This window comes from Aspergillus undulatus, assembly GCF_047715775.1.
Source record: "Aspergillus undulatus strain CBS 261.88 unplaced genomic scaffold BDV17scaffold_13, whole genome shotgun sequence".
Taxonomy (NCBI): domain Eukaryota; kingdom Fungi; phylum Ascomycota; class Eurotiomycetes; order Eurotiales; family Aspergillaceae; genus Aspergillus; species Aspergillus undulatus.
Window position 1 is genome coordinate 183,034 of NW_027396617.1, and position 16,669 is coordinate 199,702.

General features: G+C 51.6%; 4 protein-coding genes across 4 annotated transcripts; 1 reads left to right on the top strand and 3 right to left on the bottom strand.

The window, feature by feature from the left end:
• Positions 1–1,617: 1,617 nt before the first annotated feature.
• BDV17DRAFT_258259 (uncharacterized protein) lies at positions 1,618–2,561 on the bottom strand. The gene is made up of 2 exons (XM_073757283.1): positions 1,822–2,561; positions 1,618–1,764 (listed from the first exon to the last, which is right to left on the bottom strand). The coding sequence occupies exons 1-2, from the start codon at positions 2,286–2,288 to the stop codon at positions 1,695–1,697; spliced, it is 537 nt and encodes a 178-aa protein (XP_073617489.1). The 5' UTR covers positions 2,289–2,561; the 3' UTR covers positions 1,618–1,694.
• Positions 2,562–4,071: 1,510 nt separating this feature from the next.
• On the bottom strand, positions 4,072–5,540 carry BDV17DRAFT_35731 (putative lipoate--protein ligase). The gene is made up of 3 exons (XM_073764401.1): positions 4,553–5,540; positions 4,391–4,498; positions 4,072–4,336 (listed from the first exon to the last, which is right to left on the bottom strand). The coding sequence occupies exons 1-3, from the start codon at positions 5,510–5,512 to the stop codon at positions 4,091–4,093; spliced, it is 1,314 nt and encodes a 437-aa protein (XP_073617490.1). The 5' UTR covers positions 5,513–5,540; the 3' UTR covers positions 4,072–4,090.
• A 212-nt stretch (positions 5,541–5,752) lies between these two features.
• BDV17DRAFT_35743 (bifunctional chorismate synthase/riboflavin reductase [NAD(P)H] ARO2) lies at positions 5,753–7,375 on the top strand. Its single transcript, XM_073764402.1, has 3 exons — positions 5,753–5,889; positions 5,946–6,307; positions 6,364–7,375. Exons 1-3 carry the CDS (start codon positions 5,855–5,857, stop codon positions 7,197–7,199), a joined length of 1,233 nt encoding a protein of 410 aa, XP_073617491.1. The 5' UTR covers positions 5,753–5,854; the 3' UTR covers positions 7,200–7,375.
• Positions 7,376–7,626: 251 nt separating this feature from the next.
• On the bottom strand, positions 7,627–10,365 carry BDV17DRAFT_280614 (uncharacterized protein; the record flags this gene model as incomplete). Its single annotated transcript, XM_073759910.1, has 1 exon — positions 7,627–10,365. One exon carries the CDS (start codon positions 10,363–10,365, stop codon positions 7,627–7,629), a length of 2,739 nt encoding a protein of 912 aa, XP_073617492.1.
• Between the last annotated feature and the right edge of the window lie 6,304 nt (positions 10,366–16,669).

A 16,669-nucleotide genomic window follows, 5' to 3' on the forward strand; every position in this document is an offset into this window, starting at 1 on the left:
CATCCGGTCTGCTAAGTGATCCACTGGAAAATTCCCACAGAACTGGACGTCTAATCGTGATCCATATTGAACGGAAGTGGAATGGAATGCAATGTTTCCGCATACTGTGAGATTGTTTTGGTAGATGGCACAGAAGGCCAAAGTGTAGAAGGGTACCAAAGGAAGCAGGATAGACGGACAGACCAGTGGGTTCTGAGAAAGCATAGATGTCCGCTGACTGTCCCGGGGATGAGAGGCATAACCGAGTTCAAAGCATAAGTCTCTCGACGCCATCAATGCCAATCAAGCAACAAATAAAATTGGAAGGAGAAGAGAAGCGCAGCCACTGGCACCTGCACCTGATCCCCAACTTCCTAACCAGGCAAGAGCCATTTAGGGCAAGGTTGCAAGACTATAGGTGGAATGAGCGAGCCACCTGGAGCGATCGATGACGCGTTCGATTTGGTGGGCAGCTCGAGACAGGGTTTCAAATATGTACGTTTACCCTACACGCAATGCACGACTAGGTAGGTACTCATATAATATGTTATTTCTCATCTGACGTCGTGACACCCTGCCTCGTCTGGCCGTACCCGGCAACGTTGTCACCGCTGGGCTGCACGGAATGGACAATTCTTGGAGCCCCAACCGTCGTCGTAGCTGTAAGACTCGCAAACGTCGTTAATGGGTGTGCTTCAACCCTGGACCACCAGTTCTTCGTGGCACTTGCAGGTGGTGAAGGCTTTGTTTGCACGTTCGAGGCTCGATGCTATAATGAAGGCAGCTTCGTCGCTGCCCGACTGGTTCTGCTGCTGGAGCAGCAGTGAAGTTGTCCATGGCCTGGGCCGGGGGGGCTTGTCGTCGTAGACCATAGTCCAAGGGCCCCTGCTTACCTGCTCCACATACTTGTCCTGGCTTGCAGCTGGCCATCCGTGGTTATCACTGTTCCTCGCGAGATGGTTGAGGAAGTTGAAAAGAAGAGGACTACGGGCAGGGGGGATGGGGGTTTATATATAGACAGCCCTACGGGGGGCGGGTGATGGGCGGTCGTCACTCTAGTAGACCCATTAACCAGCAGCGTAGGTGCAACCTTGAGCGCCATACCCAGGGTGAGCCTTCGAGTGACTAGATAATGGACGATAAGGGCTACCGCGGGGGGCGGCGCGGTTTACATTCCTGTCTCCTGGAACGAAAATTGTAATTTCATTTACACTGATACACTTTTGTGCCGCCGGGAGAAGTTAGGGATTTGTACCTGTTGGACTATTTTGACTGTGTGGTTGATATCTAACATACCTATTCTGTTGTGCTTGACTGCTTGCGCGGCTGTTGTAATCAACTACTCACTGCAATATCTGATTGAAATTGAACTTGTCGGTTGCTTCGTCGTTGTAATTAAGGGTTAAGGCAGATGGGGGTGCAACCTAAGGCTTGCTGTTGCCGCAGCGTACGATGCGGGACTTGATGTTCCAGAATTACTTCATTATTTCATGCTAGTCGGCTTAAGAGTAGTCAAGGCAGCATTGGTATTCTTCAATTTGTGGGTTCATTCTACATACTCAGGCTTCAAATTATTATATCTTGCAGTCCGACTGGCAATGCAAACGCATATAATTACAAAGAATCCACGCTACAAAAGACAGAGCCTGCGGTCCGTCACATCCCATTCAATCGCCTTGACCAAATCTTCAAGATTCACCATCATTGAGTAAAGCTTATTTCCCCTGCGAAGAGCCCGCCTCAGGAATGGGCATAGTATCAATCGGCGCTAATCTCCAGCACGCACTACAACAACAGTCAGCTACAATATTTCTATAATTCCGGCTCAAGTTATCGACTTACGGTTGACCTGTCAATTCCCATTTCTTGCGCATCCGGCCAAGCTGAACTTTGCCAGCCCGTGTCGCCTGGGTACTGAATTCAGCCACGGGCGGCGAGATTGGGGGGCTTGAATCATGGCATTCAGCCTGTTCTTCTTGCATGGTCTCGTGTGCGACGAGAAGCTGTGAACATGTATAAATCAGTGCAGTAATTTCTTCTTCAGTTTCGCGCCGAAAGTAATGGATTGCGTCATGGACAAGGTGATTGTTGGTTGCAGTGAGTCCTTCCAGTTGGTTGTGCAGTGAAGCCGTCAGTGTTTCCAAATTAACAACTAGGGCGCTGACTCTGTCCTGAGATTCGCTGTTGCTCTGGCATAGTTCCCGAAGCAGGGTAATATGCTCTCCAAGAACAGACTCTCTCTGTTCGTAAGCTTCTTCAAGCCCTCTCATGTTACTAACATGCGAGTTGAGCTGCGCTATCACGTCCATATGATTTTGCCTTGATTGCCCCCGCTCTACCCTCGCATTGTTATCAGTGGCTACTTGATGTTGCCTGATTTGCTGAAGTGTCTTTCAGAATTGGCGCATTGATTTCACCAGGCCATCGAGCTCGCTGCAGCGCGCTTCGAGGATACGATGCTTTTCGACTAGAGCCGCGTATTGGCTCTCTGTTTTGCTTCGTTCTCTTATCGCTTGGAGCTTTTCCTCTGTTCCCTGCCAATGCTCGGCCCTGAGTTTGTCGAGCTCAGATTTCAGGTCAGAGTTCCTCTCTGTGACGATGTCCAGATCCGAGCGTAGAGACTCTGCAGCCTCTGATTCAGCCACCCAGACTGCTTTTTCTTCGTCGAAAGCTGCCTGGGATTTTGCACTTTCCTCTGATAGATTTCGCAGGTCGTCCGTCAGCTCGATGAGCCGCGTCCCCTTCGTCTTAAGCTGCGCCTCAGCTTCCCGCAGGTCTGCATCGAGCTTGCCCTTGTCTGTCTCAGCGTCCTTTAGCTGGGCAGCTAGGCAATTCGCCCTTGCTTCCTCCATAGCCCGCTGCCCCTCCCGCTCGGCTAGACGTATTGCAGCATCTCGAAGACTCTCTTCCATCTGTCCTAACCGACTGTTGAGTGATTCAATCTCACGTCTGTGTTCCTCATTTGCCTCGAGCAGTCTTCCCTCGGCAGTGATCGCTCTTTGCTTAAAGCTCTCGAGGCATTTGATCTCCTTTATATGCTCGCTGTCATCGGCTTGATTGTCCTGGATATATCGTTCCGAGGTCTTCGTCGTATCAACAGCGCTCTGAGTTGAGCAATCTGTAAAACTGCCGTCATCACTACCTGAGATGAGCCGTTTCGCCGTAGGAATTCTCGATGGTAGTTTTTTGGAGCTGCTACTAATAATCGAGCTACGTAAACCTGTTGAAGATGTGGAAAGATGATGTGGAGTGCTAGCTGATGCGCCGGCTCGGTGGAACCGAGGTATTGATGACACCTGCATGGTTACAGCAATACCGGAATGAAAAAAGGGATAGATAGGTACAGCAAATATGTCTAGCGACAATGGATAAGATCGTTTTGAAAGGATGGAACTTGTTGCCGTTTTATGGCAGCTATTGCCGAATACATTTTCTTCCAATCCCTGCGCAACTGTCGCTGCTGGTCGACAAAAAAACCAAACGTCCAGCCTCGACTGAGCATATTGGCGGCCAGTCCAGCGAATCCGCAAACACGCATGCGCGATGCGTCCATCGAGAGCCGGATCTTTTCTTGTTGCCAGACCAACAGGAGGAGCGGGGATTTTGTGAGGCTGATTGAGCCAGGACCTGATTTGAGACGAGCAGGTGCTGCGTGATACCGTGCGTTCAAGACAAGGCTCACGAAAAAGCAACAATCATAGTGTGAGATCTACGTCTTCCATTCAATTTCCACTGATTGCTGCTTCTTCTGGTGGTTGGTTCAGAAATAACCAGCCTCAAACAGGCGCTAGTATGTCATCTGTGCTTGGTGCAGGGCCTCGGGGGTTGCTCAGCAATACTCTCCAAAAGCGTAACGTTGAAGTTTTCCGACAGACACGGTGCCGGCAACGAAGTGTAGCAAGCAATGATTGCCAGCATCGCCCGGGCGAATGTCCTGTCGCACATCGAGAAGAAAACCGTGATCCTCGCATGCGATGGTCCGTCTTGAAGCTCCCTGGCGCTGCATCAAGCGAACTTACGATACAAGGTTACAGCTGGAAGATTCGCGCGCTTTCATTGAGCCATGGAGCCTGACCTCACCTGGGATATCTAGCTACCTCAGAGTTCGCGTCTACGAACAGCCGAATTTGTTGGCAACGAACTTGGCAAGCTGCCGTACGGTATCTGGCTCCTCGTCCACAAATAACCGATTGGACAAGACCTCTGTCCATTGAGGCAGCGCCATCTCATGTAGATTTCGCCCGTTCAAGGCTTCATGCACACGGCTAGCCTGCTCTGCAGCAATCGATGGATCGTCAGAGATGGATATGGAGCTTTGAATAATGGCGCCGTGCTTGAAGCGAAGGAACAACCGTGTCTAACTTCTGTCAGTGTTTGCAGACTTACAAAGGATCGAGCAATAATCACTCACCGAGGGGGGAAGGCAAGGCGGGAGTGTTGCTCTCTCACGCGGATCCTCCTCGATAGGGTACGTAGAGAACGTGAATTGCGGTGTCTGGGTGTATTTCCACTCAAGAGACTGGTAAGCTCATTAGCAAGATATTCCTACGAGACTGCTGCTCAGGGAACTCACCCTTAGTTCGCCCAAGCCCTTCTTGATCTCAGGTACCGCTTCGGCCTCTAATTCACCCACAGCTCCGGCTACCCAATCCTCACCGGCATAAATCTCTGGTTCAACGGCATGCGCTCGCTGAGCTCGGCGCACTGCATCTGGACTAGTCTGGTAGAGCTGCGCAAATTCTTCCATCACATTTGCGATGACTGTTTGCATCGAGAAGCCAGACGGAGCATCCCCAAAAAAAGCAGAAGACACATTAGCTACCGGCGACCGCACACTTTCAACGCCTTTCGCCTTGATATAGTCTCTAGCCGGAGACCTGAGAAAGGAACCGAGGTCATTGATGTTCGGCGAATCCAGCAAACAGGTCCCGTGATGCAGTGCACGGAATCTCGTCAGTTTAAACGCTGACCCAGATATCTTCCGCGGCTGGTCCATGGACATCACTATATCATGCCGGTCATTGACGCTTGTATTGACTGCGCCGACGCGGTGCAATGCGCGCACCATCATCTCCGCATGTTTGTCCCTTGTGAAGGTCGTCCGAGGCGAAATCACACTGTAGTTCAAGTTGCCTTCATCGTGAAAGACAGCGCCACCACCCGAGCGCCGGCGGACGAAGACCGCATCCCCGTCGGCATTGTCTTTTTTCTCACGATCGTTATGGAGTTTCTGGAGGTTCGTTTCAAGCCAAGGGTTCTGATTCCGTCCGATCACGACGCATGGCCGATTGATGTATAGGAAAAGAATGCTTGATTCAGGCGGAGCATTCTCTAGCAGGAAGTGTTCGATTGAAAGGTTCACGTAGGGGTCCGTCGAGAGTGATTGGTATATCTGGTGGAGGGAGGTCGGACGAGACGCGAGTTGCGCGAAACGCTCGGAGGTAAATGCGGAATTGAACCGGACGAGGAGGCCGTTGGACTTGCCCTTACAGCGTGGAGCTTTCCAGCGTGACGCTCGAGGGAACAGAAGCATTGATGAAGTTCCGGGGGGAGGAACGCGGTGAGTTCGTAGAGTTCTGATTTCTTGGACAGAAGAATGTCAGCTGCAGCTCCGGAGCTGTCTGTACGGTACCAAACGGAACCTGACAGTACACGGGCTCCGATCACGGGCGCTAAGCCTAAACGGGCTGCACCTCAGTGGCCGAAAAGATTCCGCGATCGAGTCATCTCGGGGATCATAAGTTCTGCAGTCAGTGCTTTCCTTTCAGAGTCTCTGCTTGAAATCGCTTTGCAATTGGAGTTTCTATACACCAACAGTATAGCGCCCCCTCCCCCCAGTTGAGTACCGCACTCAGATCACAATCCATTGCCCACCATGTCAACGTGGGGTGATTACTTCCGAGTCACCACGTAAGTTTTCTACCCCTCCATGCAATTACCCCAGCTAACGATGATACTCTTGCTAGCTATGGTGAATCTCACTGCCGCTCTGTCGGCTGCATCGTCGACGGGTGCCCTCCCGGCATGGAACTCACCGAGGACGACATCCAACCGCAAATGACCCGCCGCCGCCCCGGCCAGAGCGCCCTCACGACCCCGCGCAACGAGAAAGACCGCGTTGAAATCCAGTCAGGAACAGAGTTCGGAGTTACCCTGGGTACGCCGATTGGCATGATTGTGCGCAATGAGGACCAGCGTCCCAAGGACTACGGCAACAAGACGATGGACATGTACCCCCGCCCCAGTCACGCGGACTTTACCTACCTCGAGAAGTACGGCGTCAAGGCTAGCAGTGGTGGTGGGCGAAGCAGTGCCCGCGAGACAATTGGTGAGCTTTGAACCTCAATTATCCCCTACCTAGCTAGATCTAACATGGGTTAAAAGGCCGCGTCGCCGCCGGCGCCATCGCTGAAAAGTACCTGCGCCTCTCGCACGGCGTCGAAATCGTCTCCTTCGTATCCTCCGTCGGCAACGAGCACCTCTTCCCCCCAACCCCCGAACACCCAACGCCGTCCACAAACCCCGAATTCCTTTCCCTGATCGAGAAAATCGACCGCGCAACCGTCGACACCTTCGCGCCAACCCGCTGCCCAAACGAGGACGCCGCAGCCCGCATGACAAAAGTCATCGAACACTTCCGCGACAACAGCGACAGCATCGGCGGCACAGTCACCTGCGTCATCCGCAACGTCCCCGTTGGTCTGGGCGAGCCCTGCTTCGATAAACTCGAGGCGCAGCTCGCGCACGCTATGCTCTCCATCCCCGCGACAAAGGGCTTCGAAATCGGCTCGGGCTTCGGCGGGTGTGAAGTGCCGGGCTCGATTCACAACGACCCCTTCGTTGCCTCGGAGGTTAACACGCAGCTCGGCTCACAAAACACAACGCAGCAGCGCCTCGTCACAAAGACAAACAACTCCGGCGGTATCCAGGGTGGTATTTCCAACGGGGCATCCATCTACTTCCGCGTTGCGTTCAAGCCCCCCGCTACAATTGGGCAGGCTCAGCAAACGGCTACCTATGACTTTGGTGAGGGCACACTAGAGGCTAAGGGGCGTCACGACCCCTGCGTTGTGCCCCGTGCTGTTCCGATTGTCGAGGCCATGTCTGCCCTTGTTGTCATGGATGCCCTGATGGCGCAGTATGCGCGTGAGAGCGCAAAGACTCTTCTCCCGCCGTTACCGAAGACGATTTCTACTCGTCCTACGACGGGGACAAATTAGATATTGTGTATGGAAATGAACCATTTATGTCTATCTGAATGGAAAAGAAAAAACAAAAACAAAAACAAAAAACAAAAGTCAATCTTTGATTTATGCGTTTATGTTTTCTGGCATAGCGTCGATAGAGTAAAAAATCTTGCTTTAAGAGATGATTCCGAATCGCAGGCCCGACTACATTTGGATAAGATATCATAACTCGTTCTCATTCCCGTTCATACGGTCATTCCAGAATATTCATACCGCTAGCCAACATAATAGCGGAACATAATCATAAAACATTGTCAGAAGAGAAGGAGACATACTGAAACAAAAAGCCGAAAAAGACCACTCCAATCTGAGGATCGCATGGATATACATCCAAGAGAAAACGCTAAGCACGAGAAGAAAGTAATTTCGAGCCCCCATTGTCCACAAGCTAAGAAGCCAGTCATGATGAGCTGTTACTTCGACTAACCGAGTTCACAGACATATCGTCCATATCACCAGCCGAGGCATTGACAACTCTCAATTTCTCCTTGGGCACAGTAAAGGTTACTTGCACCCGACGACCTTCGGCAGCACCCTCAACGTCCCATTCTCCGTCGCTGACAGGATCCCTATGTCCATCTAAACCAAAATCATCTCGCGTAGAGCGGGCGGAGTGGAATCCCGCATCGTGCGAGACCCTGTTCCCTACACCCCAGTCTTTGGCGCCTTGTTTCCGTCTGAATAGCTCCGCCGATGCGCTCACCGATCTCCGTGGAAAATTGGCGTCGCTCATTTGGGTGCCGACGGCGGAACTATGACTGTCGATACCGGAGGCCCGAGAGATCGTGTTGGGCTCTTCTGCGGTGGGAGGTCGCCGACGAGACACGGAGAGTACTCGTCTGATACCTCCAATCCACTCGGCAGCTCTCGGTCGAGTTGGCGCTGCTGGTCTACTGCTCAACAGCCCTGCCATCCGGGGCGACTCAGGATTATCTGGGTCTCGAAGCAGGTATTCGCCCTCTGCCTGTCGTTGCGACATTGTCGAGTGGGCGGTGGAATAGGAATCGGATGAATAGCGCTTGTCGAACGAGGGAGTTGTTGATGTTGAGCTATCCTGGCTGCGGATGGCCTCTCTATCGTGGCCCGATGCAGTGTCATGTTTATTTGCCGACTTGGCTGATTTATCCGACCCTGAAGAATCAGACAGATTGGACGACGTCCGTTCATCCTTATCGGGCGACGAGCGTCCTCCCCTGCTCATGCCGCCTTCTGGTGCAGGCCCATCCACCTGTGTGTTTCGAGCTGTAATGAACATCTGCTCTGTTGCGAGTGAATCAGCGGTCTCACGCGTCTGGAATCTCTCTACAGGATCTGCCTCGTCTTCCTCTCGCTCGTCGATAGGATGGATGGCGCCAGCGGCGTCAGCTCTCCTGTAGTCGAGATACGGCGGTCGATATAGACCAGCGTTGAGTATTGGACGATTGAGTTTTTTAGGCACGTGGATGTCCCCTAGCAACCCAGTCCGCTCCGCAGCTGCGTCACCGTTGTCATTCCAGCCAGAGTTCCTTCCAGCACTTCGTGGTTTGTTGTTACCACTCCAAGGATAGTCGCTGTTGACCGATTGCCTCATAGAAGGATTCCGGATACTGCTAGCCAACTCCGAGTCTCCTCTTCCCCAAAAGTGAGCTCTTTGGGCTCCAAGCGCCAGCTTTCGAATTTCGTGGTCGCGCGTTCGACGCTTTCCGCGTCGTCGATAGCAGTAGTAGAAGAGCACCCCAAGACCAGCTGCAACAGGAACCCCCAAGCCAATACCAAAACCTAAACCAGTCTTTTGGGAGAAAACGGAGCTTGGCTCTGAGGTAACGGATCCAGTTCCATCAGTGGCTTCAACGTTGGGGTTATAGTTGGGGTTCTCATATGCAGAAGCCCAAGAATCCGCAGCAACATCGTATAGGTAAATCTGGGAGTTGAGCTCGGGGCCAGTGCCGGATCGTTCGGTCAGTTGTGATATCTTGTACCCTCCCGCAATCATCATGACTCCCCCGGGGAGCATTGTTGCGCCATGCCCATATGTTCCGAGTCCCTCGGGACCTCCAATCATTGATGGGACGCTCCAGGTCCATTCACCGGACCCTGCAAAGTCCCCTCCTATATTCAAGACGGCGAGCTGAGGGGTTGCAGCAACGCTCGTATTCCCAACCCAGCCTCCAAATATTACCACCTTACTTCCGTCCGAGGAAAGAACTGCGGTGTGGCCGGACCGGGGCTCAATCACTGGGCTGTCACGGGAAGCAAGGTCAGCTCGCGACGCGTCTGTCACAGAGCCCACTGTGACAAAGCTCCAGCTATCTTGCGGTGCCGAAAAGATGGCCAACTCGGACATATTGAGAAACGCGTTCTGAGTATGTCCACCGATGAGGAGAAAGTCCTGCTGCTGACGGAGCTCACCCTCGACAAGTCCGTAAGTGGCCTGAAGAGGAGTTATTGTGAAGCCTGCTTCGGGAATAGGAGGCGCTCTCTCGCCGGTAGTGAGTGCTTGGTAGCAGTTCCCTTCTCTGCACGGAACCAGGGCTGTCATTGATTGTGAATAATTGGCGGCCGCAGTCCAAAAGGTTCTGCCGTCATTGTGATATGGACACATTCCACCAAAGGCGAAGAAGGTGCTCTCCGTTGTGTTTGAAGCAGAGTATGCAAACCCAGCGGAGAGATGGTTCGGCCTCGTTGTGACAGGGCCTGCCCGTCCTTCTGGTCCATGAGCGGAAAACTTCTCCCATGTCCCGTTGCCCGTTGAGCTATTAGAATCGGGTTCAAAGGTCCACAGCATTGGCAAGCTTCCGTGGTTCCAACAGTTACCAGCGTAAACCTTTATCACACCGTGTTGGTCGACGGCGGGAACATAAGCAGACGTCGCATCGTTGTTACTGAATGGGGTCTTGTCGAGCAGTGCTGTATAAGATGGGTTGTTTGTATCGATTTTCTCCGACACGGCTAGCGAGATAAACTCCGTTCGAGTCCCCGTATTCCTCAGCAGATAGGCAAAAGAGGCATTCTGCTCTGCGGAGTATAGAAGACTGGAAGGCGTATATGGAACTTGTGCAAAGCCGTGACCGATCATAGGTAGCACGCGAAGAAGCGAGAGCACCAACTTGGCGCCGACTGCCCTGTGCATTCGGGACCCTCGATGAGAGCGACCATCCATGGAGATTTTCACGAGACTCGAGCGAAGTGGGCAAATGTGCGATGGTCAAGCCAGCTGTGAGACATTAGAGGCTGTCGATCGTTCGATCGCAGGATCTAGAAAGCACAACCGAGGAAACGATATGCCACCATCAGCGATTTCTTCGCGATGGGATGTCCCTTTGGCGGCTTCAAGGCTCTTCGCAGTGGCAAACCGTAACAAGAAGCAACAAGTCAATTGTGGTCAGCGCAGTGTTGAAGGTAACGAAGCGGGATGAAGTTAGGCAGGCGCGTAAACAAAGCGAACCTGGAGTACGTATGCATCTCAATCGCAGCGGGCCACCGATCGAATCTGGATCCTCTAAGACGCACAGCGGGAGGCTAAATTGATTGAAGTCCCATCGAGCCCAGATAAACATACCCCATGATATGCAGTGGATTTGCTCTTAGTGGATGAGGGGCTGGTCGAGTCCATTGCGGCAGCGAAAACACGGCCGTTGCGCGGGCAACAGAGAGCGCGTACTGGGTTGGAGGGAAACTGACCAATCAGTTGGAGAATAAGATCAAGTACTTTCCCTGTTTATGGCCGCAGAAAGTAACTTGAGGAACTAGATTCTTGCTGAAAAGCTGCCAGATGAAGAGATGGAGGGCCGGAAGAAAGAAGGAGGGTCAGTGCATTCCAGGACGTTGAGAGTGGAGCTCAAGTGAAACATTCCACTACTTCTTCGATCTTCACTTCACCCTCGATGTTTGACACTTTGTTGACATCTTGACGCTAACAAACTGCACGCTTTGCTTATTCGCCGATATCGCTACTTCAGAGAGGCTACGTTCCCTTGAATTCGACAATTTCAAGTGCCACTTGCCTCGTTGATGCCGCCTATCCAACGAGACCGATGAGCAGACACACCAATGCTCGTCAAAGCCTCTTCAAGCACTCAATGCAGCTTGCCGCTCAGAGATTCTTTATCTTCATCGATTGGCCTGCAATCTCGCATTTATAGTACCTGATAGTGTATGTCGCATCTCCTCGTCGCCCGCGCTTGTTTGCTTTTGTTCGCTTGCGTTTACACGGCACACCTCAGCTTGATGCCGACCTTGGCAGCGAAAAGGATGGACTGCGCGCAGACCATTGTACCAGAGTCCATGAGTTGAGGCACTTCACAGATACTGGACACGTTCGCCTTTGAACCCCGAAGCACATCCCGAAGTATTCAGCTAGTATTGCGTTTCCGCTTGTGGTTGGTGAGCCTCCGTTCACGGACCCTTTCGATTCTGGAGGAGGCAGGGATTGAAGCCCGACATGATATTGCAGTGGGAAGCTAATCGATCAATCAACTCACCATGAGAAGCGTATTTCTCAGAACGGCCTCCCCTTCCACAGAGCCGATATTCTTCAGCGAAGCTATCATTAGACTCGCGTTGTCGGTTGTCTTCTGCGAGTTCGATGGGAACTAGTCCTAGGCGAGTATCAGCACTTACAGCCCCGACTTGTCCATGACAGAGGATTCCAATCAGAGCTCGGGGATCTCGAGTCTCATGTTATACCGCGGGATGTTATACAACTCGCTGCTACAAACTGAACGGGGTATCATCAGCTCTTCGCCTTGGTCAAAAACTCGGCACTACGCTCCTGGATGCCGCACTGACCCATCAGCCTGCCCAACGTGTTGGGTGCAAACGAGCCTTAGCCTCAAACGAGACAATCATCACATCGGACTCGTGTGCTGCCCAGATATACCTCGGAGTGGTTTAGGCATGAGGCGACGGCTGTTCGATCGTGTATCAACTAACAACAAACGATCTCTTTCGATCTGGGGAAACAAGAGAATTGGAAAAAGCAAATAACAACGCCACCGTCAGTGCTCACAAACCCACTTCGTTCGCAGCTTAGGAGCAGGGAGTTCCCTGGCCAAGTCCAATAACAATACGAGCTTCAAACGGTCAAAGCGCCCTCGGGAAGACCCGGTCACCCGCCAAGGCCAATCGCCTGTCGAATGCTGATACATATCGTTGAAATCCACGCCGTACTAGCACTAAAATGGCTGGCTCGCCGCGGCGACGGTGGGAGGTCTTCTTACTTTTTCCGTCTTCTCCTCAGCTAGTAACAGGGCTATGCTTGTAAGAGGAAGAAGGTGGCGCGCACCTACCCAAAACACGGCCAATGATGCCACATACAGGAAAGGGAAACGCAACCTCAAATTTTACTCGCAGTGTATTGTGAGGGTGTCCGCATTCTTGTTGATCTCATTGGACACGCACTTCAACACGTATGCGTATGCGCATGGCATACATAGCCTGTTCCGTGACGCAGGGGGTGTGAGGTGCCATGACAGGGTCGAGAGCTGCATAACATGACTGGATGAAGCTGGCGCTGCAGCAGGAGCATCTGCAGGAGGATCCAGTCCGTGGTCCCATCCGTCAGTGACCACTGCGTTGCTCAGCCGTCGAGATCCCAGCTGCCTTAGCTGGAGCCTAATAATCATGATATTCAAAGGACATCGCACTCAACCACGTTCAACCTTCGAAAACAGTGAAGACCGCCTGCAGTTGATTCCAAGACTAACCTAGCGCTCTGGCCAGATATTCCGGTAAGTAATAACACCCGACGACAAAGAACGAAGGATGCTATCGCCATAATGAAACCAAAATGGATTCCTCCGATCAGAGCAGAGTCATCCCTCGCCATCTATCCATGATCCCTCGGGTATTTGCATAGGACGAAGGCACATGAAGCACTAAAAAGCTTGGTTGGTATATATACCACCAATCAGCCACGACGTCATTTGCCCGTCGCTGCCCAGTTCGAGTTAAGACGATATGCACGTCGCTAGATCTGGCATGGCAGCACGGAATATTAGCGGGATTCCTCTGCGTTCCAATCTTGGTACTAGTACGGAGTAGTCTATCAGATCAAGGCACGAAATAAATGTGAAACCGAGACAGAGCTGTGTCCAAACGGCGTCTGCTTACTCTACATCACTTTTGCGGCTTGCCCCGTGGACCATTAAGCGCTTCGAGCCTACCACTGCGTAGTATGTATTGCTATCAAAACCAGTTAAGGATAGCTTCGGCCGGGGTATGATATGCTTTAAGGACTGCTCTTCACTCTGTATCGTTTATATACTGGATCCTCCCATATTTGTTAGTGAACCATAAGCATCGTCCTGCTTGACTACTATATTAATACCTACCACTTTAAACGCTACCTGGAAGCTTAGACATCCATGATTCAGCGCCTCTTGCTCGTGTGCCAAGAGTATCAGCCCTACATTACTCCCCTCCGGACGGGAGTAACCCGGTTAGATATATCAAGACAAGGCTCCGTATAGAAACTAGAATTGGGCAGGTATATGCCCGGGTACCATAGCTACGGAGTATAGGCTCAATAATCCGAGTAAACAGCCATGGTTCTTATGAGCAGATGACTTAGGATCAAGATAGGCTACGTCTTTGTTTACATGATGGTGGGCTGAGCAGACTACCTAATTCCAGCACTATTTACTCCATGATATAAAATAGCCTAGTGTGCGGACTATAGTAGACCGCATAAATGATGGTTGACGCCCTGGAGCGTGTAGCGTGCTGGAGTAGAAGGAGCTAGCGCGTTGGAATCCGGGGTTTGGTTATCTCTTAAGCTTAGTATAGATAGGCCATGGCCGGACTGTAAACAAAGTATATGTACACACCCTTAAATTGTGGCAATCCAAGCGTAAAGTAGTGGACACTGGACAGTCAAGGGGGCTACAGATATCAGGTGTAAATACGTGGTACGTACTCCGACCTAGAGCTACAGGGTATATGATGCTGATCTGCAAGACGGGATCTGTAGGCGACGTAATCACCCCATTGGGTGTCATTTCGTTGAGCCCGTTGAGTATCTCCTCCGTAAGGGTCGAAATGTAGACTAACTTGCCAGGGAAAATTAAGCGGGACGAGGCTCATTTCTTTGCATGCTTGCAAGTTGAAACATGTGAGGCCGTTATCCTTCCAGTTAGTCCTTGGGAGGTTGTCATGGGCAGTCCAAGCTTGACTCTGTGGCTATCCGGATTAGGGACTAGTTGGACTTCAATGACGTCAAGATAGTGGACTAAAAGGCGAAGTTCAAAACAACGATTGGACTGCTAGATTTGCATTCGATACGAAGAGGAATGGCGCATTCCGTGTGCAACTGTCAAGTTTCACTTTGGCTCTTGGCCCGTGTGTGCCGTGTTGAGATCGGATGGCCTGCATGAGGTGGAAGCACCAATGATATTCCTTTGGCACAACCCTGGGACCTCTCAGGATAGGTCAAAAGTCTTCTGTTGTACCATAGAATCGACGAGAAACAAACCGACGGAGGATAGGTGGAGATTTCTTCGTGGGTTGCTCAGGCTACTACTATGCAGAAGGTCGAAGAACGTTGGTCTACCCATAGAATGTTCAAGATGAACGAACGTACCGGGCCTTGTTGGCGGTGCCATAGAATGTGCTGCAGGTGCCCGTGCTCAGAATTAATATCAGCAATTCACTTGCAGCCTCGGTGAAGTTGATGTAGACTAGTAGATCTCAACAACATTGAGAGGAGAGGTGGACAGAAAGCAAGGAGCGACACTGTACCTACTCTGTAGATTGCCGGCTTCATGCATCCAAGAAGTAAAAACAAGGTTCTGGTTGTTCTCCATTCAAAGGGTTTGCCACCAAAAGTGCTGCTCTGTTTGTCCCCAGCCTTGGATGCTCGTGTGGACTTGGACTTGGAGAAGGCCGCATTCCGGAGAAAGCTCGACTAGCAAAGCCAAGCAAAGATTCTATTGGGGCTTGCAAGCGAGACTACTGTAGGCAATCGTAGGCCAGAGTGGGAGCAGATGCTATCATTGGCTGTCTGCCCCTTGTCGTAAAAATTACCGCGGTGATCGGCCCAGAATGCCAAAGAAAAGTAATGATGAAATGAGGCCGTCTGTAACTCTGTACCCACCAGAAGTCGAGGCTCGAGAACGCAGGTCTGGAATTTGGATCCACGGAACGCTTTCCTCTGATCAGATCCGACAAGCAGTCAGATCAAGGGTGGCAGTATTTTTCCGTAGAGCGAAGAATCGATGCTGCAACATTTGCTTGCCAACGGGTACGTATCTGATCGACGGATGAATGAGACGAAGGAAATCCTGCTAGGGGCTGCATAAGAACGCGTTGTAATATCGGTCAGGGATTCGGTTGGGACTTGGAAACGACTGCCAGTCTTCTTAGCAGGCTTTCCATATGAGGTAAGCCATACCCATCATCACCGAAGATGATGACGGCAAAGATAACCTGTCGGGGGTCTCTGGATGTTAGAAGACGGGGAAACTCCCGTACTCCATCGTCTGAACTCTGATCAACCGACCTGGCCGACAACAGGATGAGCCTTCTGGTCTTGACGCTCGACTCTCGAAGATTCTCGGTTGGCGAGCAGTGGGCACAGCGAAATGCAGGACTTGAGCCAAGAAACTGCTGCAGGAGGATCTTAACGAAGAGCAAATATACCTATCATACATTGGATTGGAGCCGTGGATGATGATGAGGTGGATGGACTCTGGAGGGTTCTTGGGGATGTGGACCCAGCCGGCCGAAGCCTAACCCTGTTAGCGGTATTTATAGAATCTTACCAGTAATCGTGTGTAATGACAGTGACAATTTATATCAGAGAAATAATAATAGGATCAAGTCGATCCCCAGTGCCCCATCCTGGCTCTGAAGTTCTGGACACTGGACAGAACCACCTGGAAGAGACGACAACTTCTCAGACAATCTCATTCTTATCAAAATTTGAATGGTAGAAAGAGACACATTCGGCAGGCTGGGAGAGAACCGCTCAGTACAAAGGGCTGCAGCGAGCCACTGCTGGCCGGGCCATTCTGTGTCGCCCATCGCTTGCACTTTATCCGCCTGACAGAGAACTGGACCTGGACGCTTCGTCAGTGCTCTCGCTCTCTCCACGACCGGCGCTCCTCTCTTCGCCCTCTCTTCCTCTCTCGTCACCGTCTCCTGCTTCTCCTCGACACTCCTCAATTCTCCTTTACTTCATTCTCCTGCCCCTTTTACCTCTCTCCCCTTCTTTCTCTTTTCCTCCACTACGGAGTACCACGACGACCTACCTACCCCTCTTTTAACTTTCTGCATCTTTTCCGCCTTTCGCCTCTTTTTTTGTTCCCACCGGTTCAACATTTTCTGCACGAGTCTCCTTGCGCTGCCCTCCCTTATATTGCATTATATAGGTTCCGCCTTTTATTCCCTACCGGGTCCTCTATTTAACGCTCTCTCGCTGTTCTCCGCCCGTGTATTTGACCGTTTCCTCCGGCGTCGCTCCGACT